We start from the raw sequence: 25441 nt of genomic DNA on the forward strand, positions 1-25441 counted from the left end.
GGGCTAGAGAAATGGCTCAGAGGTTATAAGTGCCTGATGCTCCTATAGAGGACCATAATGGTTTTTAGTATCCAAGCCAGTTGACTCTCAATTGCCTATAACCTCTGCTCCAGGGGATCTGATGCCCTCTTCTGGTCTCCAATGGCACCCATACTCACATGTGCACAGACACTATACATTAAAAATAATAATAAAATGTTTTTTAAGTTTTGAACGGAGCTCAGAAATTATCATTTTAACCGTCACCCAGGGGCCCTGTCCGTGAGCGTAGGCAGTACTTTGAATCATCCCTCATCACACTGAGATTAAATGTGGATCCACATGTTAGCTGTGTGTGCACATAGCGTGTGTCTATGTTTTCTCTGGGCATAATGAAACTTAAAGAGATTTTCACTTTCAAGATCATGTAATTTTTTGTAAGTAGCAAAAGCTCTCAAGTGTTTCCCCCAGGTTGGGAAGAACAGATATGTTACAGAGGAAATGTGAAGTAAGTTTTGGAGACATATGACCACGGAGACAAAAAGACCATAAATGCAAAGGAATCTCTTTGTTTTAATTATTTCTTTTATTTTTTGAGATTAGTATAATTACATTATTTTTCCCTTCCCTTTTTTCTCTTCAGACCCTCCCAATACCTCACCTTTCCCTCTTTCAAATCCGTAGCCTCTTTTTTCATTAATTGCTATTGCATACACACACACACACACACACACACACACACACACAAAGGGGGGGGAGAGAGATTTTTAAATACATAAGACAACTTTTTCTCAGTCTGTATAATATTATTTGTCTGTGTGTTTTCAGGGTTGACCATTTGGTGTTGGATAACCAATTGGTGTGCTCTACCTTGGGGGAGACTGTTTCTCCTCCCTCTTGACATTTGTTAGTTGTCTGTAGTTCTTTGTGTAGGGCTAAGGCCTCCTGGGCTCCCCCAGGCCCACCCCCATATCATTGTAAGCATGTCTTATGTTATATCCTTGTTCTATTCATGTTCTGGCAGTCATGGCAACGAGACTTTATGGTTGTAGCTTCCCATGTCCCTAGGAGACAATTTAACAGCACACTCTATGACCCGCTGCCTCTCACACTCTTGTTCTTTCTCGCACAGCGGTCCCTGGGCCTTAGGTGGGGAAGTGATTTGTAGATGTATCCATTGGGTCTGGACTCCACAGCTCTGCATTGTGATTGGTTGCGGTTTTCTGTGGTTCTCTGTCTGTTGCCAAGAGAAATTTCCTTTGGAGGGGTGAGGACCACACTTATATCTGAAGGAATTTAACTCCCAGAACGTGTCCCTTTCTCAGTGATGGCCAGCTCCCAAGCCTGCCTACCCCTCGGTGCCTGCAGACGGGAGGGATGTCCCATCTTCCGTTTTCAGAAAATCTGTTTTTAGCCAAGCTGGAGGCAGAATTGGTATCTGGGAATTTGGGGCTGTGGCCTTGGGCTAGACAGCAGGGCCTCCCCAGTCTCCTGCCCCTCCTTTGCCTAGTCTTTGGGGTCCTGGGCCTCTGCCCCCTGCCTTCTCCTCCTGCACCCCCACAGGCCAGGCAGAGCTGGGATGGCAATTTTACAGCGTTGTTATTACTTCATTGTTGCCCACATTGGGCCCCACAGCCACTCCGTGCTCAGGCCAGACCTTTCCAGAGAAACGGCTTCCTACACCTTTACAACGTGAGAGGAAAAAAGGGGCCGTTGGATTTATGGAAACTATATAAAGTTTATGGAGTCTTGGCAGGCCCGAAGTAGGAATGCCTGCAGGAGGGGGCCACATTTTGAAATGGAGACTGCCGTGCAAGTGTACTGGGCCTCTGTCGGGACACCAGACAAAAATCCCTAAGTCCAGGGTGTGCTGTGTGAGCCAGGGGCCGGGGAAACTGGCCTGGAGGCAGCGGCTGCCAGGATGATCTCAGGGTGACCTCATGTGCTCCCATAGCGTTCCTCGGAGGTGGACATGGCTGTCCTCGTTCCGTAGAGTGAGAACTTGGCCCACAGTTGTACAGTACAGTGTGCCACAACGTGGTTGTGTGGCAGTCTGGAGTCCCTCACATTCTGTCCTGTGGATTGGGTGATGTGTCCCAGTTTTAGCTTGGAGCCTGTCCGCTATTTGTGATTGTGTCTGTCTGTCTCCCGCTATCCATCATCATCACCAAACCCCTCCTGTAAAAGATGGTTTCTGCTCAGTGTTCCCCACAGGGATTGTTGGGGACAGAAGCAAAGCCAACTCAAGGTTGGTTCTGAATCAGAGCAGGGGTTGAATACATACACAGCCTGAGTCCCTCTGTCCCTCTTCTCCTGTAGGGCCCCAGAAGAGTACCCTATGGGATGCAAAGTCAGCGCTCTCCATCCCTGTAAGCCTGGCTCTTCTACTCCGTTCTCGCTTTCACTCGTACCACATGCCATCTTTGTTCCTCCCTCCCACTTGCCGGGATTCTTGGAGTGCAGATTCTGTGAATACTTAATTCATTGCTGGTTTTACCCACAGGGCCTGGCGTTGTTCCAACGTCTAGTCATCTTTGCATAAATATCAGCTGGGAGTGTGGATGGGCGAGTGTGTGGATATGGACGGGCAGATAGATGGCTGGGTGGGTAAGTGGATGCCATGTTGGGCAGGTGGATAGGTGGGGAGGTAGGTGACAGGTAGGTGAAGAGATAGATGGAGGAATGGGAAGAGGTAAGTGGTTGGTTGGGTGGATGGATGAATGAGGAGGTTGTGTGGTGGTAGATTGACGGTAGGTGGGTAGGTATGTAGGGCATGAACACCCATGTTCACGTTTGCATTCCCACACGCAGTTCAGCTGTGAGGTCTCTCTCAGCCTTCTTACTAAATGCTTCTCTGTTTCGGGGTCTGTGCTTTGCTCTTTCTGAGGCCAGCTGGAGAAGCAAACCTGGGTGTTTGAATGTGTGCGTGTAAATACTTTACAATCCCCATAAACTTGTTTAAAGACAGATGGGGGTGAAAGTATAAACTCGGGCAGCCTTTGGGGAGGGCAGTTTGGAAGTGGCTATTAAAATTTTAAATGTGCCTACCACTAAGACCCAGCAGCCCCACTTGGAGCCGTCAAGGATGAGAAATGCATTTGCTTGCTTGTGCATAAAGAGCTGTGTGCCGGGTTGCTGGTGCAAAGCTGCACATGGGTGTGTCACTCCTATTAGTGGCAGATGAGAAGTAGTCACTGCGTCCTTTGAGCAGGGCTTGGCAACCAAGTAAGTACCCTGGAAAACTTCAGCCATCAAAAGGAACAAGACAGAGCTAGGTCCAGAGGTGGACATTTCTGAACTGGCGCTTGAGATGGGCCACTCCAGCTCTCAGGAGTCTCTGGGGTTCTGGGACTCAGTCACATCAGCAAGTGCCTCCTTGTCTCAATTCTTATTGCTGTCAACCGGTCCTTTCCCTCTCCTGGAAGCACAGCCTGCTGGGATCACAGCTTTAAATGGCATGCCTACTTGTCAGTGACCTTCTTTAGAGAAGGAGACAAAGGAGAGGAAGGCAGTCACATGCGTAATTACTGTCTGCTGGCTCTTCAATTAAAAAGCACAAAGGGCACAATATTAAAATCTGATTTATGGGTGCCACTATCTACCTAACCATGTGGCCAAGGGCCAAAAAAGCACTGTAGTCGTTATGGAAAAGCAAAAGCGAAGCCTTATTCTCCGGCAGCAGACAAACTGGCTCTCATTTTCTCCTTGCTAAAGGAATATGAAGTGTTTTCCGGCGTCTGTAGTATGTTCTACTGTGCTGAAATCCAGAGCTTAGTAATCTGCAGGTAAATTAGGAGTTGTCTGCCTCAGCACCTCAGGGAAGTTTCCTGAGAGGCATGGTGGCTGGACACTGAGGTGGCAGCCACCGTAGGCCACCATGTATCAAGATACAGATTCTAGTGCCATGGCCCTCAGAGGTACACAACCTAGGTCTTCCATGGGTCTGGGATGGCTTGGACCACAGAGCTCAGGAGGGAGGGGGAAGAAGCATGGGGCATTTAGACCCAGTTTATTCATCTGTATGTGTATGTAAAAAACCTGTGTGCATATAAATGTGTCAGTATCATGTATAAAACAAGTGTGTGTATATTATATATATATAGATATATATATTATACACACACACACACACACACACACATATATATGAGGGTATGTATAAAACATGTATGTAGGTAGGTGTGTACCCACCCAGGTGTGCACATGTGGAGGACAGAGGTTGTTTGATATCTTCCTCTATTGCTCTCCACCCTATTTGAGACACAATCTCACTGAACTGAACTTGAGGCTTGCTGTACCATCTAGGCTGGCTGTCCAAGGACCCCCAGGATCCACCTTTCTCCAGACTGGGGTTGTGGAAATACACTGATGCACTTCGCTTTTACACGGGCACCAGCGATTTGAACTCAGGTCTTCATGCTTACAGAGCAAGCCTGTTACCCACTGAGCCATCTCCTCCAGCCCTGCTGAGTGAATTTCTTATAAGTCATTGTTGCTGTTACCGGTTATTGGGAGAGATGGAGCTGAAAACACACTTCCTATCTCCAGGGCAACAGCGGATGTGGGGCGGACCTGAGATGATTCCCAGCTCTGTTTCCTTTCGCCCATCCTTAGGACAGTTTTTCCTTAGCAGGGGCAGGGTTTATAAGGTCTCAGTTTGATAAACAAATGAACAGAAGCTGCCCAGATCGTAACTGATGGGTGGCAGTGCCCCCCCCCCCCCAGCACAGTGAGCACTTCTTACTAAGGAACATTGTGAGGGAGTGCTGTCCCCTGCTGTCATTGTGGTTTAGGGTTGTCCTTTCACCACGGCTAGGCAGCAGGTGCCTGCAGAATCTTCTAGTCTAGCTCTAAAAGTGAGAGCTACAAAACTGGGCACGATGACACATGCAGAACTCTGGAGGCCGAGGCAGGAGGGTCCCGAGTTAGAAGCCATCCTAGACCCTATCTCAAAAACACCTGCATTACCATGGAATGCAGGACCCCAGGTTTCCTCCGTGAACTTGGGAGTGGGCCTTTCATCCTCAGCTTGCTGAGCGGAAGTAGGGGTGGGAGACAGGCCTGAACACAAGGAACTGGAAGGTGACAGGGAGTCTGACCCTAACGCTGGGAGACTATTTCTTCAACACCCCAGCACATCCCAGAGCTCCCACCTGAATCCCTAACACTGTCTTTATTCCAGCCTGGGATGAAGACAGGTGCTCTGGGATTGGAGATGCACTCTGCTGTGTCTGACTTTTCCTGGGTTCTGGGCATTCTAATTCTGGTCCTCACGCTTGCCTGGCAAGGGCTTTGCCCACTGAACCATCTCCCCATCCCACGGCTCTGTACCTCCACCTCTAGGCAGCTGTGTAGATTCACTGTGACCACACTACTTCCCACCAGAGCTTATTCGCCTTCTAGCCAGGTAGCTGGACACTCAAAATCAGTCTGAATTTGTGGGGTTACGTAGAGGCTCAATCTTGGGCTGGAAAACGGGGATCAGGTACTACATAAGCCCCCGGTGGGCCCCTTCTGTGAAGGGTTTTGCTCATGCCAGGGACCCTGCAGGGTTCAGTCTGTCGTCTGTCCATATGGAATTTCCCCGGAAAGGGGGCCAGGATTTTGCCCATGTTTCTTCTGTTCCCTGGCTAACGGCATTTCTTTGTTTGCAGTTGAGAGGGAAAATGTGCAGAAGAGGACTTTTACGCGATGGATAAACCTACACCTGGAAAAGGCAAGTGGGGGTCTGGGAGTGGGTAAGTCACAGATTCACCTGCAGCTACACTGGTGGTTCTGTAGAATGGCATGGAGGAGACATGATCCCTGCCGTGTGTGTGTGTGTGTGTGTGTGTATGTGTGTGACTTTGTGTACTGTATAGTATGTATGTGTATGGACATGTCTATGTTCATATATGTAAGTATGCAGAAATCAGAGGGCAACTTAGGTATCAGTCCTTGCCTTCCACCTTATAGAGACAGGGTCTCTTGGTCACTGCTATACACACCAGGCTAGCCATCCCATGAGCTTCTGTGACTTTTCCCATTTCCACCTCCTGTCTCAATTGAGGTACACTGGATTACAAATGCATGCCACCACTTCTGGGTTCTAGGTGTTGGAACTCTGGTCCCCGTACTTCTATGACAAAGGCTTCGTGGACTAAGCCATCCCCATGGCTTAAGTGCACTCATGGCTCTGTGCATTTGTATCTTCATGGGTCTTCTCACTACTCTCCACTCTCAGTATATGGAGCAGACACAGAGAGCAGACACAGCTGTTCTGTGATTACCCACGTAGCCGGGGAAGAAAATCCATGAGTGGACAATGGAAACTATTCCATGTTGAGCAATTTCAGGGCTTCCATGGGCAGAAGGCCATCACCCTACATCAGACACAATCCAGCTGTCCACTCTGGGGGTGTTAACAGCCATCATTGAACTGACACGAGCAAGAGCTCTGAACATCCTTTAGCAAAGCCTCTTAAACGTGGTTGGTGAAGAGCCATGCTCCGCATCAGGCAGCCTGCCTCATGCCGCACACTGCCAGCCAGGTCTCCTTGAGTCCTCCCACAGCCCACAGTAGACTGTTATAATGAGGACCCAGGTGCGCAGACATCCCAAGCTCCCTGAGTTCTTCTACAGCGTCTCAGGGGCTCTTCTCTGTCCCTTCCTTTCTCACCTTCTTTGGTCATGCAGCTTGACTTTTCTGTTGCGTCTGCTGCACACACATAGCATCCAGGCAGCTGACGCAGTCTCAGGCAGGAGGAGCTGAGGAGGGGCGAGCAGGTGATCAACACTCAGTGAGGAAAGAGAAGAAAGCATGCAGAAATGCGAGCTCCCCGTGCCCGTGAGACTGGACCTGTAGGCCCCAGGAATATGTTATCCCAAGTTCCCCGAGGCTGCAAGAAAATTCACACTTCAGGAAAGCTGATCTGTGGAGCTGAGGATGGGGAGCGGATGGGAGAGTGCTTGCTTATACACAGCGCCCTAGATTTGACCCCCAGCACCACATAAGCCAGCTGTGATGGTACCCACCTGTAATCAGGGCAATTTGGGAGATGGAAGCAGGAAATGAGAAGTTCAAGGTTGTCCTTGGCCAGCCTGGGCTACATGAGACTATCTTGGGAGAAAGCCAGATAATTTGATGTTTCTTGTACCAACACCACCTCTTCTCCCCTATGGACATTCTCTTGTTCTCCATCTACACCCGCACCCCCCCCCCCCCGCCCCCAGTCTCTCCTGTCTTCTGGAAGCTGGCTGTCCCACCACTGTAGGAAATTTAAAGTGTTTCTCTCCTCTTCAAAGGTAAAAGCATAGCCACTGCTGGCCTGGCGCAGTGATTCTCAACCTGTGGGTTGCACCCCCACCCCCACCTTCGACCCCACGTACGTGGTTGTTGAATGACCCTTTCACAAGGGTCACATATCAGATATCCTGCTTATCAGATGTTTATATCATGATTCATAACATTAGCAAAATTATAGTTATGAAATGGCAATGAAAATGGTTTATGGTTGGGGGTCACCACAGTGCAAGAAACTATATTAAAGGGTCGTAGCGTTAAGAAGGATGAGAACCACTGGCCTGGAAGAAACCCGTGCCATTATTAGAAAGCAGGAAGTGGAACTCCTGACTGAGGCGGTTCTCTTTCACATTTGCCTGTGTCCTGAGCAGGCATGTGTGTCCCGCCCCTCCTGAGCCCCCGTCCCTCCTTCAGAATGGATAGCATGGTGCTGTCATATCCCCCATGAGCATCTTGGACACGAGATGGAAAACGACAAGGGATGACACTTAAAGCATGATAAATCCTTTGCTGGTTGTTTTGACTGAGGGCGCATTTTTGGCATTGCGCATAAAGTAAAACATTACTGGGGTTTCGGGAGGACAAAAAAAGAAAACCAGTCCCCAATCTTGAGTTTGGCAAGCCCCTAAATTAATGCCTGATGCATGTCGGCCTGCTTGAGAATTCCTAGCAGGGGACAGGGTAGAGCCAGAAAGTCTTTCTTAGTCTTTTTTTTTTTATAGTAAAAATAAATAAATACTGAAAAGAGCCGAGAGTCGTCTAACAAATGCCCCACACTTACCTGCCACCCAGTGTGAACCTCTTGGAACATGCATTTGTCATGTCAAGGACACTCTCTTTGGCCAGGCCTGCTCTTGTCCCTTTTCTGGGGGGAGGGAGGAGCAGGTAGGTAGCATGTAGCACCCATTCTGAGGATAAATCAGACAGCACCTGAAAGCGATGTGTAATAAGCAGAGAGAAATTAACGGCCCTGTTTCCAGCCCCGAGACTTTTAAAAACAGCCTTTCATGCAAAGGAAACCTAGGAAGTCCTTGGTGAATTGGGCTTAACTGCAATTTGAAGGCTGTCAGGAATATTTACTGAGTCTCTGGCTTCTGGAAAAATTCCTTAATTTACAGAAGGAGTTCGATCATGCAGAAAGCCCTGGGGAGGTGAGGGGTACTGTGGTTCCGGCCGTAGCAGACTCCTGAAGCCTGGGGAATGTTGGTCCGGGGAGTGTTTGGACTGGAGTGGTTTCAGCCTAACCCCCTGCCGTCCAGCGGTGGACTCTGGCCAAGGTCCTGTTTGATGCTGAGGCCCTTCCAGGAACAGCCGAGGGAAATTAGCCCCAGGCCAGGTTCTACCCCTGTCAGGCGGCTAACTGGAAATTTTGTTAGCCCATTCATCAGGGGTGTTTGGTTGGGGTCTCCTAAAAGGAAGCAGTCTGCCAGGCATGGAATGTGGCTGAGGCTGCAGGATTTGCAAAGAAAACACATTGCCTTTTGGTTCAAACTCCCTGAAACCCTTGAAGCGTGCCCTTTTCTGTGCACCTGTAGATAGCCTCAGCCTATATTTTGGTTAACTGGGGCAGCAGACTAGGACTCATATAAAGGATGAGGAAATGCCACCTTCCTTAACCAGTAAAACATGATCCCACCAAGGGGCCACAGAAGGAAGGAAGCTTTCCCAGAAGAGAAGGTGCTGGCCCAGCTAACATTGTATTGAGATTTTCCTCACCCCGGGTGTGTGCTGGGAAGAGTTGCACTGCCCCAGTTAGCTAGGGGCACTGCCTCCCATTGTCCCTGAGGGTTCATGAAGCATCCAATCACTCCCTTAACCTGGACAAAAGGTAAGGGGAAATTCTCTCCAAGGCCACAGGAGCTCAAGAATGCAGGCTTCTGACCCATTGGATCTCGTTTGCATTCATTCCGACTGTTCAAGGCCAGATGCAGGACACTGGATTTTACCAAATAGCTATTTGATGATCACCCAGCCTCCTAGCTCCTCCCTTTCCCCAAATCAAAACTGAGTGTTTGCACTAGGTAATTTTCCATGAGCCGTAACAGAAGTCGTGTGTGTGTGTGTGTGTGTGTGTGTGTGTGTGTGTGTGTGTATCTGTGTATCTGTGTGTGTGTGTTATTTTGATGTATGTAGATAGGTAGAATATGAGTGCCTGTGGAGGCCAGAGGTTAATCTCAGTTGTGTTTTCTAGAAGCCACCCCCCTTGTTTTTTGTAGATAGCATCCCTTACTGGGTGGGACTGGGGCTCACTGATTCAGCAAAGCTGGTTGACCAACAAGCTTCAGGGGTCCTCCTGTGTCAACCTCTTGCCATTGGGATAACAGCTGTCTATGTGGGCACTGGAGGCTTGAACCCAGGTCCTCATGCTGGTACAACAGCGGATACTTATCAACTGAGCTATCATCACCCTGGACCCCAAATTCCCTTATGCTTTGGAAACATATGGGGCGTGCCATTTCTTACTCTCCTTAGACAGAAGCCTGATTGTGATCCAGCCTTGGGGTCTGAGATCTCATGTTAGGGGGTCCTCCAAAGCCTCTTAATTCGTTCCTTTATACAGCTCTCATGCCAAGCAGTCCTACACCTGCTGGCCAGAGGTCCCTTCCAGGGCTTCTGGCTCTCAGGTGATCCTTCTGCCTGCAAGTTTCTCTCTTTTTTTTAAAAGATAATTTATTTTAAAAGATAATTTATTTAACTATCTTACGTGCATTGTTGTGAGGGTGTCAGATCCCCTGGAACTGGAGCCACAGACTTCTGCATGCTGCCGTGTGGGTGCTGGGAATTGAATCCTGGGCCCTCCTGGAAGAGCAGCCACTACTCTTAACTGCTGAGCCATGTCTACAGCCCTGCAAGTTTCTCTCTTGACCACCCAGGTCACTAACGGATTTCTTTTCCTCCTGTCCTACAGTGTGATCCACCTCTAGAAGTTACGGACCTATTCGTTGATATTCAAGATGGAAAAATCCTAATGGCTTTGCTAGAAGTCCTCTCCGGGCGAAATCTGGTATGTGTGTTGGAGAAAGTACAAAAGGAAGTACATCATAGGCTTCGTCTTCATCTGGGCATCAGCTTCGCATCACTGTGACAAAGTGCCCAAGTCAACTGTTTAAAGGAAGAAGGGTTTGTTTGGGCTCGTGGGTTTGGAAGTGGCTATGGCCACTTGGTCCTGTTGCTTTGGGCCTGAGGAAAGACAGAACATCACACGAATGTGTAGCAGGGAAGCTTCTCCTTTCATGGCAGCAAAAAGAAAGCGACCAGGGATTCCAACGTTATTCTCAAGGGCACACCTCAAAAGACCTGACTTCCTCCCACCAAGCCCCACCCCCTAAAGGTTCCATCACCAGCCAATAGCCGCATAGGCTGGTGTGTATCGGCCAGCAGCACCTGGAGTCTTCAGTGTGTAGATATTGGGGGAACATCCCAGATGTAACCATAACATCGGGAAATAAATATATGCACACATCTAGACAGAGTGTACCTCAGCTTCAGGAAATGCTGGAGGGTGACATCCTTTATCATGTGAAGTGTGGGACTGGTGGGATGGCTCAGTAGCTAAGAACACTTCCTACTCCTATGGAGGACTTGAGTTCTGTTTCCAGCCCCGACGTCAGGCAGTCTCAATGGCCTCTAACTCCAGCTCCAGAAGGTCCCAGTATTCTTCTCTGTCCTCTGAGGCCACTTGCACAATGTGACAGACACATATGCACAAATAAATTTAAAATAAATAGAGTGATATGAGAGCTGGAGAGATGGCTCAGCGGTTAAAGAACACTGGCTGCTGTTGCAGAGGACACAGGTTCGATTCTCAGCACCACATGGCAGCTCACAACCATTTGTAACTCTAGTTCAAGGCCAATCTGATGCCCTTTTGTGGCCTCTGCAGACACTACACACACGGTACATATGCATACATGCACTCATATACATAAAATAAAAATAAGTGAATCTTAAAATGAGTTACATATGAACATATGTAACTGAGTAGTATCTTTTTCTCTTAATATTTTATTACTGTGTATTTGTGCGCACATGTGTGGAAAGGGTACACATGTAATAGTATGTAGTGGATATGTAGAGGTCAGAGGACAGTCTGTGATGGTTCAGAATTGGAACCGAAGGATCAAGTTACCGGACTAAGCATTGTGTTAACCGGAGTTACAGCTGAGACTTAGGGAAAACCATCCATGGTTGTTAGCTAAGAAGAGGTAACTTCTCAATGCTGGGAACACCCATTAGTGTCGTAACCAAAATGTTCCCAGGCATTGTCAGATGTACCTCCTCTTCCCCCACAAGGTGGCCAATGGTCCAGTCCAAGATGCCTGTCACAGGGGCTGGGAAATGACTCCGCAGTTAACAGAGATTATGGTTCTCACAGAGGGCTGGATTTGGATTCCCAGGATCTACACCAGGTGGCTTACAACCACTTCCACTGGCATCTGCACCTGTGCACACATGCCCATATAGACAACAATAAAATCTTCCTTCTTTTAGATGCCAGATGTGTTTAAGTTGAGAAACTGGCTCCATCTTGAGTGTTTGATTTGACCTTGTGCCTGTCTGCACACGCCGTGGCACATACCGCACAACACAGCCCATGCTGGCTCTGGAACTGACTTTAAAAGCATGGCTTCTTGCCTGGCATGATGGCGCACTCCTTTAGTCCTGGCACTCGGGAGGCAGAGGCAGGTGGATCTCTGTGAGATTGAGGCCAGCCTGGGCTACATGGTGAGTTCCAGGACAGCCAGGGCTGCACAGAGAAACCATGTCTCGAAAACCAACCAACCAAGCACACAAATAGCGCTACTCCGAAATGCATGGTAGAGGCCTGTCATCCCCATTCATACTCAGGAAGTAAAAGATGCCATTGAGTGCACTCAGGCCTGGAAGCTGTTCACAGCGGGCTGAGGCATTCTTGGCAGGTCTCAGTCAAGCTGCAGGGGCCCCCAAAGGCCTTGTAAGAAAGCACACTTCAGCCCCTTGTTCTGTGTTCCCGGTAGACGGACTCCCACTTTGAAGCCAGGGCACATGGCAACAACCTCCATAGCCTTGACCTTTGGCCCTGCAGCTCAGCAAAGCTGAGTCCTCTACTGCCCATCAGTAGGTCCTTTCTGGTGGAACTGACCCGTGTGTGCTCTGGAGATGAGCTCGCTGTGTGCTCGCTCTGGCAGGAATGGAGCTCCAATCTGCAGCTGGCCGTTGTGCATCCTCCCCAAAGCCCCAGCTGCAAAAGTTCTTAGCCAGAAACCAGCCATGTCTGCTGCTGCTGGGAAGCTGAGCCAAGCCTTGACGAGGACAGCAAGCTCGCTTCCCTAAGCAAAGAGTCACATGTGCTATGAGAGCATGTTACTGCAGGTCCCTAGAGAGGAGGAGGGCTGGGGAGAACACTGGACACATTTGTCCCGTGTGGAGATTGCTTCTTCCCTAGCTCCAGTGAGTCAAGTCCCAGGATCCCAGTGTCACAGGCATTTGGATGTCTCCTCTGTGGGTGTTTTCAACACCATCGCTAACCTTCTCCAAAGAGCAAGTGATAAATGAAAGCCACTGTGGTCCTGGGCGCTTGCTGTCTTGCTAGCACCTACTTAGTGTTGTCTTCTCTTGTTTTTCAGCTGCATGAATACAAATCCTCATCACATCGTATTTTTCGGTTGAACAACATAGCAAAAGCACTTAAGTTTCTGGAAGATAGCAATGTAAGTGTTTGAAGCCCATCTGTCTCGGCAATGCGAGCTTGCCCTGTGGAGAAAGGGCAGAATTTTCAAGTTTGGTGTGGTGTTGAGGGGTGTATGGAAAGGCTTAAAAGCAGAAATAGCCAGCCCCTCCCAAGCTTAGGGAAGTCACTTGGAGAAGCTACATTCTGGGATGTGGCCCCAACGTCCTGCCCACCCTGCTTGTGCCTATGGATAGGCAGTCTGAGAGAAGACCGGCAGCTATTTGGTTTCTAGAGCTTTGGGGTTGATTGCTAAACTATACATAGCCTTGGGACTCGAGGACATGGCGGTCAGTGTGGCAGAGGGAAAGGCAGCAGCTTGGCTCTGTCTTGGAGATTTCTGGATCTGCATTTGGAACTGTTTCTTGTCCTTCATAAGTAGGAAGGGGAGTCCCAGGGGTGACAACCCTAAAGCCCTCTCTCACTAGGTTTGTTTCTGAACTGATCTGAGTAAAAAGTCTTCAGCTTGTCTGACCTGTCGACACAGAATGAAGCATCACCCCAAGATGTGTCTCCTTTGAGGTTCTGTATGTAAGACAGGCAGCTGTGCGCTATCTCAGCAGAAAGGGAACTGGGTGAGGGATGTCCAGTAGCTCATGAAGGAACCCAGAGAGTCTAAGATGGAGCCTGGGGAAAGCCTGCATCATCTCAGAATCCGCTGAAGGGTGGGAAGAGGTGTGACCCTGCTCTCCTTCCCTGCTGCTTCCAGCTGCTTTCAGGGAGTCTGGGAAGATGCCCATCACTGCAGCGTCATCCCACGCAAGATGATGTAGGTGTCAAGCCTTGGGCTGAGCCACAGCCCAGAGGCAAGTGGAACGGGGAGCGCATTCACCACCACAGAGGAGGTGGGCTCTGTCTCCCAGTCACCACACAGTAGAGAAAGTCCTAGATGTGAAAGGTTCAGAGCATGGTGACCACAAAACACTCCGGTGTACCTTTGGTATCAGAGCCTAAAGATGGAAGCAGACCCATAATTTATCAGCACTCCCGAGGAATATAACTTGGTTGTGAAAAATAATTTGGCGCTGGAGTGTGTGATGGCATAGGACCTCTAGCACAGGGTACAGAGTGACAGAGGCAGACTGACATGAAGAGCGCTTCCTGCATGATTCCATCCATGTGAAATTTCCGTGATGCAGAAACGGCTTTAGAGGCAGGACATCAGCGGTGGCTTAGGTCTGGAGGAGGCAGAGGGATGCAGGATGATGATTGGTGGGTCCAGAAATCATGACTGTGGTCCACGGTCTGCTGCAGTGGTGCTCACACAAGTAGGCAAACGCATCAGACCCACTGAACCGAATGCTCTTAGTGGGAGGCTTGAACGATGTCAGCCTCAATGCAGTGAAGCCGTTTAAAACACAAGCCCTTCCTAGCTTCACCTAAGGGCTCCCTCTTTGGGCTCAGGGACACTGTCAGCCATTACCTGAGTGAGGATCAGCCTTGCCTTAGTGTGACCAGGCCTAAGTTTCCAATCCTGGCCTCCCTACTCATCTCTAGGGACTGTGGGAAAGTCATATACCTCTCTAAATAGAAGGATCCGAAACAGATCTTTCTTCAGAGGGCTGTCGAGGAAGTGGTGTGCCCACCCCTGTTAAGGGCTGGGCGGGCATTTTCTGCCACTTCCCTGGGTGACTAACTTGTGACGCTGCTCACCCATGTTCCATTGTTAGCATTTACTTTCCTGAAGCAGTGTCTCCTCTGAACTTCTGAGGAGATGGGTGAGGTCTTTGAGCAACTGCCTAGGTTACCCCTTCCCCTTCTGCCTTAGTTGACCGTGAGATGGTCTCCTACTGTTAATGCCACACAAGTGAGCCTGGTCACAGTTACCCAGGCACGCCATAGGCTTTCATCTGAGTGTCTTTGTGGGCCTGGGCTATACCTAGCTTTGGGGAGATTCAGGTAATAAGTTATGTAAGATGCCTATTAGGCCTGGAGATGGTTGGAGTCCAGAAGAAAGAGCGTTCACATAGGCAACATAGGCAACATACACTCCAGGGCATGAAGTTCACATAGGCAACATACACTCCAGGGCATGAAAAGGGCCTCAGCCCCACAGAGATGGGGCTATGTGGACTGAGGATCTGCATGGGGGGTGGCGATGTTCCTGCCATGGTACCATGGGACAGCATGGCTGAGACTGAGAAGACCTGGCCTCCTGTACTCCACGTGTGAGCCTTTTCCAGGCCGTCTGCTCTAGCAGCAGCTGGGAGCACTGACCCCATCTTCCCTTTTATTAATTTTTTATAACAACGTTTAGAAGTATCCCAACATGGATGCTTGTTGGCTCAGTCCCTCGTTGGTTCCATTTCCTAGGAGGAAGCTGGTGATGGAGAGGGGGCAGGATAACATCCCAAAGGCATGCTGTGTCCCATTCCCAGAATACACAGAATTACTTAGGGAGCCTTATTTGTCCTGCTTTGTGCCACTGCCTGGATTCCAGGAAGAGCAGGCCTCAGTGGCTCTGCTGGACCCTTGGTGGCAGTGCCCAGAACTGGGAAGTAGGTGCAGACAGCAACCCAACCTGCTGTTCTGGAGTCCCAGGACCAGCCAGCATGCACCCTTCCTTCCCTCCCTTCAATCGTAGGTTGCAGATAACCTCATTATAAGACCAGCTCTGGAACCTCCACTAAGTTACTCAGGCCAAGCCTTGGTTTTGCCACCTCAGAAATGGGGACATTGAGATCATTGATGGAACTAACTTGGGAAGCCACCTGCAGTAGTTAATGCTCATTGTCATGAAAGATCCCAAGTCAGCTCTCTCTCTAAACCTGCTGGCTCCCAGAACAGAAAGGATGATCGCATAACCCAGTGGACTCATCGGTATTCAATGTGGCAGAACAGGCTGGGTTAGGGGGAAGAGGAGGGGACATTGTCCCTGGAGATCTGAAGAGTGGTGATTCTATCGTCTGGCCATCCCCAAGAATGGAAGAAGGCTCTTTCCTCCAAGGGGGGCTCCACACTGAGGATGAGGATGGCAGTCCCTTAAGCACTTGTGGTTCACCGGACTGGAATGGTTTATAACCTGCAAACCAGAGGATGTTTCCAGAAGGGACGTGGGGGTAGGAGAGCAGACAAGAGAGCCTCAACAAGTGATTGGTTATGTGGGGCAAGTGATGGCAGAGGAGCACGGACTGAATGTTGGCCCTGAGTTTGATGGCTTATGTTCCTCTCAGTATTGACAACTTCCTTCCTGGCCTCCAGTCTGCCGGCGATGAGCCCGTGTTGTCTCAATTACCTTCTTGGCAGCGATTGTGAACGGCCCGTCAACTAGGGAGCTGGGCAGTCAGCCTCAATTAGGCTACCCCAGGCCTAACTGGGGTTGTCAGAGCCCCCAATAAACCGATAAGATCAGAGACCTAAGCCAGAGCAGTTTAACAACCCATGATGGAGAGGGAGAGTGGAGAGAGAAACTGCTGGATGACAATGTCTCTATGTTTTTCCTCCCCCAAGTGTCCTAGGATGAAGTTTGCAGTGTGGGTTTTGAAAGGTGGCTCTGATTGGCTCTCTTCATCCCCCTTGTCCCTGAAGACAGCTATGTACATTTGGGAAGTGTTGCTCAATAAGGAGAGGAAAATGGAAGAGAGACCTATCCAGCCTGCATGGGCTCACTCACCGCACTCACTCCGTGGCTCTTTCCGGAGAGGTTGGCAGAAGGCTGAAATGCAGAATCAGATGCTGTTCACAGAATGAAATGCTGGCTGTAGGCGCTCTCCCTCCATCCTGAGCCCACACAGGAAACCCTATGTGTGTTAAAATGCAGAATAGGCTTGGTTAAGGGTCAAACACATGGTGCTTAAGATGACCTGAGTTCTGATACTTGATAGCTAATACTTGTATAAAAAATACAGGTGCAGTGGTTTGTGTCTGCACTTCCATTTCCCCCCCAACCCAGGGGGCAAATGGGGACAGAGACAGGAAGACACCTACAGCTCAGTGTGGCCAAATCAGTGAGTTCCAGGTCCATTGAGAGACTTTGACTTAAAACACCAAATTAGGCAGAGAGCCCGGCATGGTGATACACACCTTTAGTTCCGGTACTTGGGAAACAGAAGCAGACAGATCTCTGAGTTCAAGGACAGCCTGGTCTACAGAGCAAGTTTTAGGCCAACCATTGCAACACAGTGAGGCCCTGTCTCAAAAAGATACATAAGATAAGATAAAGTAAGTAAGTAAATAAATGAAAATTTAAAAACGCCGTGGAGCCTGATAGAGAAAGACAGGACAGCAGCCTCTAGCCTCCGCATGCACAGATGCGAAGTGCAGACTGTGGGTGTCAGGGACTTGAACCTCCCTGACTACATCCTTGGGATGCTGCAGGTTCACGGGCCGCAGGTAGCCTTAGGGGTTCATCGGGAACATCTTTGCATGGTCAGACACAGGTGAAATAAATGAGCCACCTCCGGACAGTTTCTCAGGCTGGCGTGTAGAGCATTCTGTAGAGATGCAGAGTCCCTTGCTGTGGTGGGCTCACTATTTCTGTCTTTCTGATGGCTGATGTTGGTGCTCTGAGTTGGTCAAGGGTGTGCTCAATCAGGGGGTTTGGTGGTATTCGTGTGACATACAGGCTTCCTGTGCTATTGCCTTCCCTTTTTGGAAGAGAATGGTGGAAATTTTGCACACTCTGTGGCTCTGGGCAGATTGTATTTATCTGGGCATGTCAGTGCATGCCCTGCTGACACCTGACACACAGCGGTAAGGGAAGTGTCTACATGATAGGCTTGTGGTTGGGGTAAACTGACTCCGTCCTCATAAGTGCTTGTAAAGCTTTAGGGTGGCGTCCACCCACGGTAAGCACTGTATGTTTTTATGGAATACAGTTTTACATATTGGGTGTCCCCCAAGACAAATAGAACTGTGCAGTCAGCAGCGTCAGGCCTTGGGTGGTGGTGGAGGTGGTAGATCAGACTCCTTGGGGTTTTGCGTTCATCAACTACTTCTTTCCAGGTCAAGCTGGTTAGCATCGATGCAGCAGAAATAGCGGATGGCAACCCCTCGCTGGTTCTCGGGTTGATATGGAACATCATTCTCTTCTTCCAGGTAAACCCGCTATTCTCTGGCACGTGGTTGTCATGTTGAACGTTGCTCTAACCACAGAACAGCATGCACACATCGAGGGACATCATAAGGCTTAGTTTCCATGGAGTCAGACTTGGCCATTTTCTGAGTGAGAACCAAGAAGTGGAGACTGAGGTTCATGGTTTAGATATAAAGGCGGTCCATAAGGGGAAGGTTTCCAGGGGCATTAGGGCTGCTGCTGTCCAGAGAGGTGCATGCACAAGCACTATTTGAAGCTATGAATCCCTTTCTGTCTAAGCCTTAAACTTGAGCCTAGGTTCCCACATCCGCAAATGCAACAGTGGTCACAAGACATGCTCCATGTGAGAGATTTGCACAAGACTCGGTCACTCTAACCTGACTTCCTGAGAGATGCCGGGAACATCAGGAAATGTGTTAAATGCCTTAAATCCACCCCAGAGCTTCCTTTGCTCATTCAGTAAACATCTGTTGAGTTTCTTCAGTATTGCAGATGCTAGAAAGACAGGACTCTGTCGTCTTGGGGGAGTCACAAAGATACGTGGATGCTGTATTACTAGAGGATGTGGGTCACAACTGAGGTGTGAGCAGGGCTTTGTAAGAGCTCTGAGCAGGGACAGCTAACATAAGGGGATGACCAGAATGAGGAAAACACGAGGAAGTGACCAGATAGTGTTTTGCAGTGTGGATAGGAGTGTGCACTGAGCGATGCTTCTCAGATGTTCTGTGCATACGAATTGCAGGTACATGGTGCTGAGATGCTGTCTGAATTTGTAGAGCAGGCCTGAGCTTCTGTTTTCCCCCCATGTCAATGCTGGAGAAAGGGACAGCCAGCAACAGGCCCAGAGTGAACAGGGACGGTGAAGCCTGAAGAAGCATGATGCATTCTGGGAGTGCCAGGCTATAGGGGAACAGAGAGAGTCTGGTCAAAAGACGGGTGTGTGTGCTTAGGCTGGTGACAGCCACGGGAATCTCAGGAGAAGCTTCTCATATACTGAGAACCATGTCTACACAACCTGGACTCTCTAACCAGGGTCTCGTGGATGCAGGTCAGAGTGACCTACTGGCCGGGGGTCCCTTATGAATCACTGGGTCTGACTTGCCCTTTCCTCTCTAGATAAAGGAGCTCACGGGCAACCTCAGCAGGAGTTCCCCATCTTCCAGCTTGTCACCTGGCTCGGGGGGCACAGACTCCGACTCCTCCTACCCACCCACCCCCACCACAGAGAGGAGTATGGCGGTATCAGTGAAAGACCAGAGGAAGGCCATCAAGACCCTGCTGGCGTGGGTGCAGCGGAAAACAAGAAAGTAAGCTGCCGTCTATCACCTGCCTCAGGCCCACCGGTGTCCACCATGGGTACACCCTACCCCATAAGGCTGTTTCCAGGCCCAGGGAGTGGTACACATGGACCTGGGTGGGTAAGGTGCATCAAACTCCATCTGCCGAGGTGCTAGGTATCCACGGGTCCTATGATTCTCACAAGCCATCAGAACAGGGATGTGATGTGCTTTTCCAGTTTGTGTGTGGTGTGTGCATGTAAGCGTATGGGACACGCACACACATGAGCATGTAGAGGCCAGAGCAAGCATCAGGGGTCTTCTTCTACTGCTCTCCATATTATTCTCTTAAGACAGAGTTTTGCCAGGCAGTGGTGGGGCACGCCTTTAATCCCAGCACTTGGGAGGCAGAGGCAGGTGGACCTCTATAAGTTCAAAAAAACAAGACAGAGTCTTACACTAAATCAGAAGCTTGCCATTTCCACTAGGCTGGCCAGCAAACTCCTGGCATCCTCCGGTCTCTGCTCCCCAGGGACAGGCTTACATACACTGGCAGCGGTGCCTGGATTTTTGCGTGTGCACTGGGGATTCAAACTCAGGTCCCCAGCTTTGTGCAGTCAGCACTCTTGCTATTTTCTAAGCCTGGTTATAGCAGTCTTCTATCAGGTTTTTTACTGGCAGATCTTGGGCCTTAGTCAGAGGTGCCAAGTTAGTGTAGAGGAAGCCACACCCACTCGGAGACAGCTCATCTGTGTACAACCTAGGTGGTAGTTGCTGGTACCTCACTTACTTGTTCAAGCTTCCCCTGTTGAGAGGCCTTCCAAGACAGTTGTGACAGAACTGGGGAGAGCAGCTGTACCTCTCCTGACAGCCACTTCATACATTTCTGCACACCTCCCGGGGACTGGGAAGAGGCTAGACCTTTGGGGAATTGAAGGAGGGAGTTGAGTGTAAACAATTAGAATAGGTTACTATGAAAAGACAGGAAATGTTTAAAAATAAATCAAGCCAAAGAGTTCATTGTCGGGGCCAGTGTGAGTGTGAACGAGAGTTGGCAGCTGGGGAGATGGGAGTGTTCTATGGCCCCACTGTGGCTACCCATGCGTCCCTGCACTTGGGCAAGTGCATGTGGCAGCTGGTGACTTTGGCTTGGTTGACAGTCCTACTGAAGATTGTCTGGGTGCCTGGCTGTGAGAATGTCCTCTGATCAGGTCACTGGGCCAAGGCTGGCACGAGCTCTGCCTAGGGAGTTTGCAACCTGTTAGGGGTCGGTCTGAAGCTTCTACATTGGAAGCATTTGGAAGGTGTTACATTTTTGTTAATTCCATGAGCATAATAAGACATGAAAGGATGGAGTCTAAAGAGAACCCGCACCTGGCATCATTCTCTTTCGAAGGTACGGCTTTCGGGCCGGGGAGATGGCTCGGTGATTAAAATACTTGCTGGGTGAGCCTGAGGAAGAATGTTCATATTTACAGTGTCTACAGGCTCGGCAGCCCGTCTGTAATACTAGAGCTCAGAGGACTATGAGTGATCCCCAGGGCAGATTGGCTAGCCAGGCTAACCACATCAGTATGCTCCGGGTTTGAGCAAGAGACCTTGCCTCGGTGAATACAATGGAGGACAATTAAGAAAGACTCCTTGATGTTGGTCTCAAGCTTTCACACATGTGCCCCTCCCCCACATGCAAACACACACACACGCACACACACACACACACACACACACACACACGAAGGAAAAAGGTTGTGATTTTATGTATCTTCATGGTGCTGCTGGCTGACACTCATCGTGTGCCTTTTGTATTCCTGCTCCACACACCAAGTTCTGCTTTAGATGAGGACATTCTTGTGGGAACTTCACCCTTCCAAATCACAGTACCCCACAAGGTCATCCTGTGTTCACTCTGTTTTCTAACTAAAGTGTTAGAGGCTCAGAAAGGGTCTGCGCCCAGTCAAGGTCACTGAGGCAGAAGCATGGAGGGACAGCTGAGATAGGCACTTGGATCTTCCTGGCTCTGTCTGTAATAGAGCATATCCCCCTGTGCCCGCTTTCCATCATCATGTGATGGGTGCAGCGTAAAAAATCTCTTTCATGTTTTTAGAGACTTGGGAACCAAGGGTCTGGCTGCCTTTTGGGATAATGTGTACCTCCTGCTCCATTGGAAGATTCTCAGGGTGGCCCTCGTGATGGTCAGGGCCGGGGTGTCTTCTCAGGGTGACACAGAACAACACCTAGCCCTCTCAGGTCAGCTAGTGAGGCTGCTGCGTGCAGACCTCCTCATCAGGCTCCTTTCCTGGTCTGGGTGGTTGCTATCTTGCTACTTTCCATCAGGTATGGTGTGGCGGTCCAGGACTTTGCGGGCAGCTGGAGGAGTGGGCTGGCTTTCCTGGCTGTCATCAAAGCCATTGATCCCAGCCTGGTGGACATGAAGCAGGCTCTGGAAGATTCCACCCGGGAGAATCTGGAGAAGGCCTTCAGCATTGCACACGATACCTTACACATCCCTAGGCTCCTGGAGCCGGAAGGTACAGTGACCTCTCTGTCCTTTAGTTATTATTATTACAAATATGCCATCTGCTCTTCCAGGTAGAAAACTCAGAAAATAAAAATAAAAGCCTAATGAAGAAAAAAATACTTTTTATGTTATAGTCTTTTTTCTGTGCATCTAATTATAATATCGTTACATAATTGGTATAATTTAGGATATATATAATTTTATCTCTTTTTTCACTCATCAAATGTAATATCGATATTTAGCTAGTATATTTCTATAATCTCCTGGTTATATATTTATATTGGCTGCATAGTACCTGTAGGACCTCCGTATTTGAGTCACTGAAGTTACTTCAGAAGTGACCTTTTCAGGGGGGTTGAAGGCATAGCTCTGTGGCAAGCGTAAGGCCATGGCTTAGATCTCCAATTCAGTAGATGGAAGAAAGAAGGGAGAAAAGGAAGGAGAGAGAAAGAATAAATGGAGGAAGAGAAGGGAAGCAGGAAGGATCATTTTTTAATACAACATGACCGTAAACATCTTACTTACCCAACATGCCTTTGCCTATACCTCAAGGACCAGTTCCCACCTGCAGAATGACAGAGTTAGGGGAGTACACTCCTTTCGAAGGTGCACAACTCTGTTTTGTCACTCTGCACTCCACATTGGGTGTTTAATTTGGGACTCTCTGCAGCAGGTTAGCATGGTCACCAGATGTGCTTATTCATGGGCCCAGCAATGAGCTGACTGCTCGCAGCGAAGGGAATCAAGGAAAGAGGGCAAAGTCCCGAGTGTAGGATCCCAGGTTCTCCACGTCAGTTCATCTGTCCTTCAGACAGCTGTGGGACCTTAGCCAAAGGCATCGTGCTCTTTCTGAGCCTAAATTTCTTCACGTGTGTGCCTTCCTCACCAGCGCCCTGTGGTCCTATGGAGAAAGCATGTGTCTTTGCTAATGCTGTGTTTCTCTCAACAGACATCATGGTTGACATGCCGGATGAACAGTCCATTGTGACGTATGTGGCCCAGTTTCTAGAACGCTTTCCAGAGTTGGAGCCTGTACGTTTCTTTCCCTTACTTTTAATTCAAAACTGTGCGTTTTCACTGGGTCCCCAGGGGACACTGCAGGGGCTTGGCTGTGTCATTCTATGTGGTTGGTGGCAACAAAGTGACCTCAAGTTCCTTGCCTTATTTGAATTTCTAAACCATCTGTGACATACATCAGGCTCTCCGATGGGACAGAAAGCCAGTCATATCTCACACATACTTCTTCCAATTCCAAACTTGATTCAGGTGACAGAAGTTCCCTGTCATCCAGACTTCACTCTAATATGCCCACTGGAACAGCCCAGTAGTTCACCAATGTTTACCAAGGCTCAAAATTATAATAGAGAATGACCATTCAAAAGCATGCTTGTGGAGTTTGTGTGTGTGTGGTGTGTATGTGTGTGTGTGTGTGTGTGTGTGTGTGTGTGTGTGTGTTAGGGGGAATTTTTTTTGGGGGGGAGGGGGGTAGCATTTTTGAGGAAGGATCTCATGTTATAGCCCCAGCTGGCCTTGAGCATGTAGCAATCCTCCTGCCTCATCTCCTCACTCTGGGAATACAATTATGTGCCTCTGTTCCCTGGCCACCCCTTTTACTGTTTAGAATCCCAGATCATACTTGAAGATAGGTTTGGGACAGGGATGAAGTTGTCATGGTTTCACTGAACACACACATGTGTACATCTAACCCTGAGACAATAGTAACAATAAGAACAAAAACCATTGCCTATGGTGGGAGCCATCTTCCACTTACTGCATACCTAGCACCAGCTCAGGGAACTCAGCAAGTAATTGAACCGGACCTGGCCATAGCTCAGTGCTACGACGTTGACTAGTGCTCACAAGGCTCTGGGTTTGGTCTCCAGTTATGCAAAACTTCATTTAAAAAAAAAAACAAGTTAAAAATTAGGACAAAGTCAGTTGGACAGGTGAGGCTTAGGGTGATGCAACTTTGACCTAGCAAAGAAGGCAGTTAACACATTGGTAGATGATCACAGTTTCCAGGAGACTTAAGTGCTTGGTAGAAAAAAAACACACGCCTAAAGAAATAAAAAATGTTAGGGGACAGGGACCTTCTTGTAGCTGGAGGCTGTGTCCGCAGCTATCATTCCAAAGGTCCTGTATGGTTCACCTCCTTTATCCTCTTATTACATATGAGAACGCCACTGTCCAGAGAGTCCTAAAGGTCTCTCCAGGGTCACACAGTCATCTAAATCAGCATTACGGCAGACTGCGGAGCTCTGTGTTTCCCAAGTTCATGTTCTTGGCTCTCGTAAAAATACCACTGATACTGGAGCCTTATGCTATACAGCAGAGACTCCCAGTGGCCCTCTGAGCCGTGGGTTAGATTACTGCCGGACCCTTATGTGTGGTTCCCACCTCTTCCGGCACCATGATATTTTGAAGAGGAGTTTCTGGGCTGCCACTTGAAGCTCTGTGACCTAGGCTTGTTCCTTGGCCTCTCTGACATCTGTATCAGATGCCTTCAAACGTGGAAAGCATCACCCACATTTTAGGCTTGTGCAAAAAGTAACTACCTGTGTGAAAAACCTGATTTTGCTCGTGGCTTAGAATGAACATTCAACAAGAGGTGGTGGCAGTAATTGCTATAGAATTCCACTTTCGGTAGCAGGGTTTTCACTAGGCCTGAGCTCCCAACCCAGAGGCAGAATCGAAAAACAATTAAAACAGTGGTTCTCAACCTTCCTAAGGCTGTGACCCTTTAACACCGTTCCTCATGCTGTGGTGACCCCAACCATAACATTATTTCCATTACAACTTCATAACTGTAATTTTGCTACTGTCATGAATCATGATTTAAATATTTTTGGAGGGCTGGAGAGATGGTTCAGTGGTTAAGAGCATTGCCTGCTCTTCCAAAGGTCCTGAGTTCAATTCCCAGCAACCACATGGTGGCTCACAACCATCTGAAATGAGGTCTGGTGCCCTCTTCTGGCCTTCAGGCATACACGCAGAAAGAATATTGTATACATAATAAATAAATAAATATTTAAAAATAAATAAATAAATATTTTTGGAGGTATAGGTTTGCCAAAGGGGTTATGACCCAAGGTTGTGAAGCACTGAATTAAAAGTTGACAGTATGATTATTCAAGGTCATGGTCAAGATTCAGCAAATCTAAGTGTGGCTTCTTCAGGCCTAGGACTAGAGAGATTGAGAAGGACATGATGGCAGGAGCAAGGGTCTTGGTTCACGCAGAGCAGCCTGTTTCAGCCTGTGGTGTGTGTGATACATTCTTTTGTGTTATTGATTTTCCTTTCTTAGTCTTTAATACTTGTGTTTGGGCTTTTTCCTCCTCCTCCTCCTCCTCCTCCTCCTCCTCCTCCTCCTCCTCCTCCCTCCTCCTCCTCCTTCTGCTTTAAGTAGTCAGTAGGAGTAGGCTTTTAAGGGAAACTGTAAAATATATTTTATTATTACTGTTGTTTTGGTTGTTGTATACATTGTAGGGGAAGGTCAGGAGTGTGTGCTTGCATGGTGAGCTCGTGGAGATCAGGGGGCAGCTTGTGGGAGCGGATGGGCCTGAGGTCGTCAGACTTACATGGCAAGCACCTTTACCCTCTGAGAGTGCTTTCTGCCCCTCTTCAGGTCTGGGTTTCTATCTGT

At 48.9% G+C, this 25441-nt stretch overlaps 1 protein-coding gene across 4 annotated transcripts in view; it reads left to right on the top strand.

Annotated features, from left to right (window-relative positions):
• The window catches only part of Clmn (calmin), a 100263-nt gene that overhangs the window by 54796 nt on the left and 20026 nt on the right, over positions 1-25441 (top strand). For all 4 annotated transcript variants that reach the window (XM_041633427.1, XM_041633430.1, XM_041633428.1 and 1 more), the window contains exons 2-8: positions 5634-5695; positions 10170-10265; positions 12868-12951; positions 17913-18005; positions 19120-19310; positions 21615-21808; positions 22748-22830. In XM_041633427.1, coding sequence (XP_041489361.1) covers positions 5634-5695; positions 10170-10265; positions 12868-12951; positions 17913-18005; positions 19120-19310; positions 21615-21808; positions 22748-22830 — 803 coding nt within the window. The remainder of the gene's footprint in view (positions 1-5633; positions 5696-10169; positions 10266-12867; positions 12952-17912; positions 18006-19119; positions 19311-21614; positions 21809-22747; positions 22831-25441) is intronic.

This window comes from Microtus oregoni, unplaced genomic scaffold (genome assembly GCF_018167655.1).
Source record: "Microtus oregoni isolate MIOR12 unplaced genomic scaffold, Mior012 000043F_ref0000047, whole genome shotgun sequence".
NCBI classification, from domain to species: Eukaryota; Metazoa; Chordata; class Mammalia; order Rodentia; family Cricetidae; genus Microtus; species Microtus oregoni.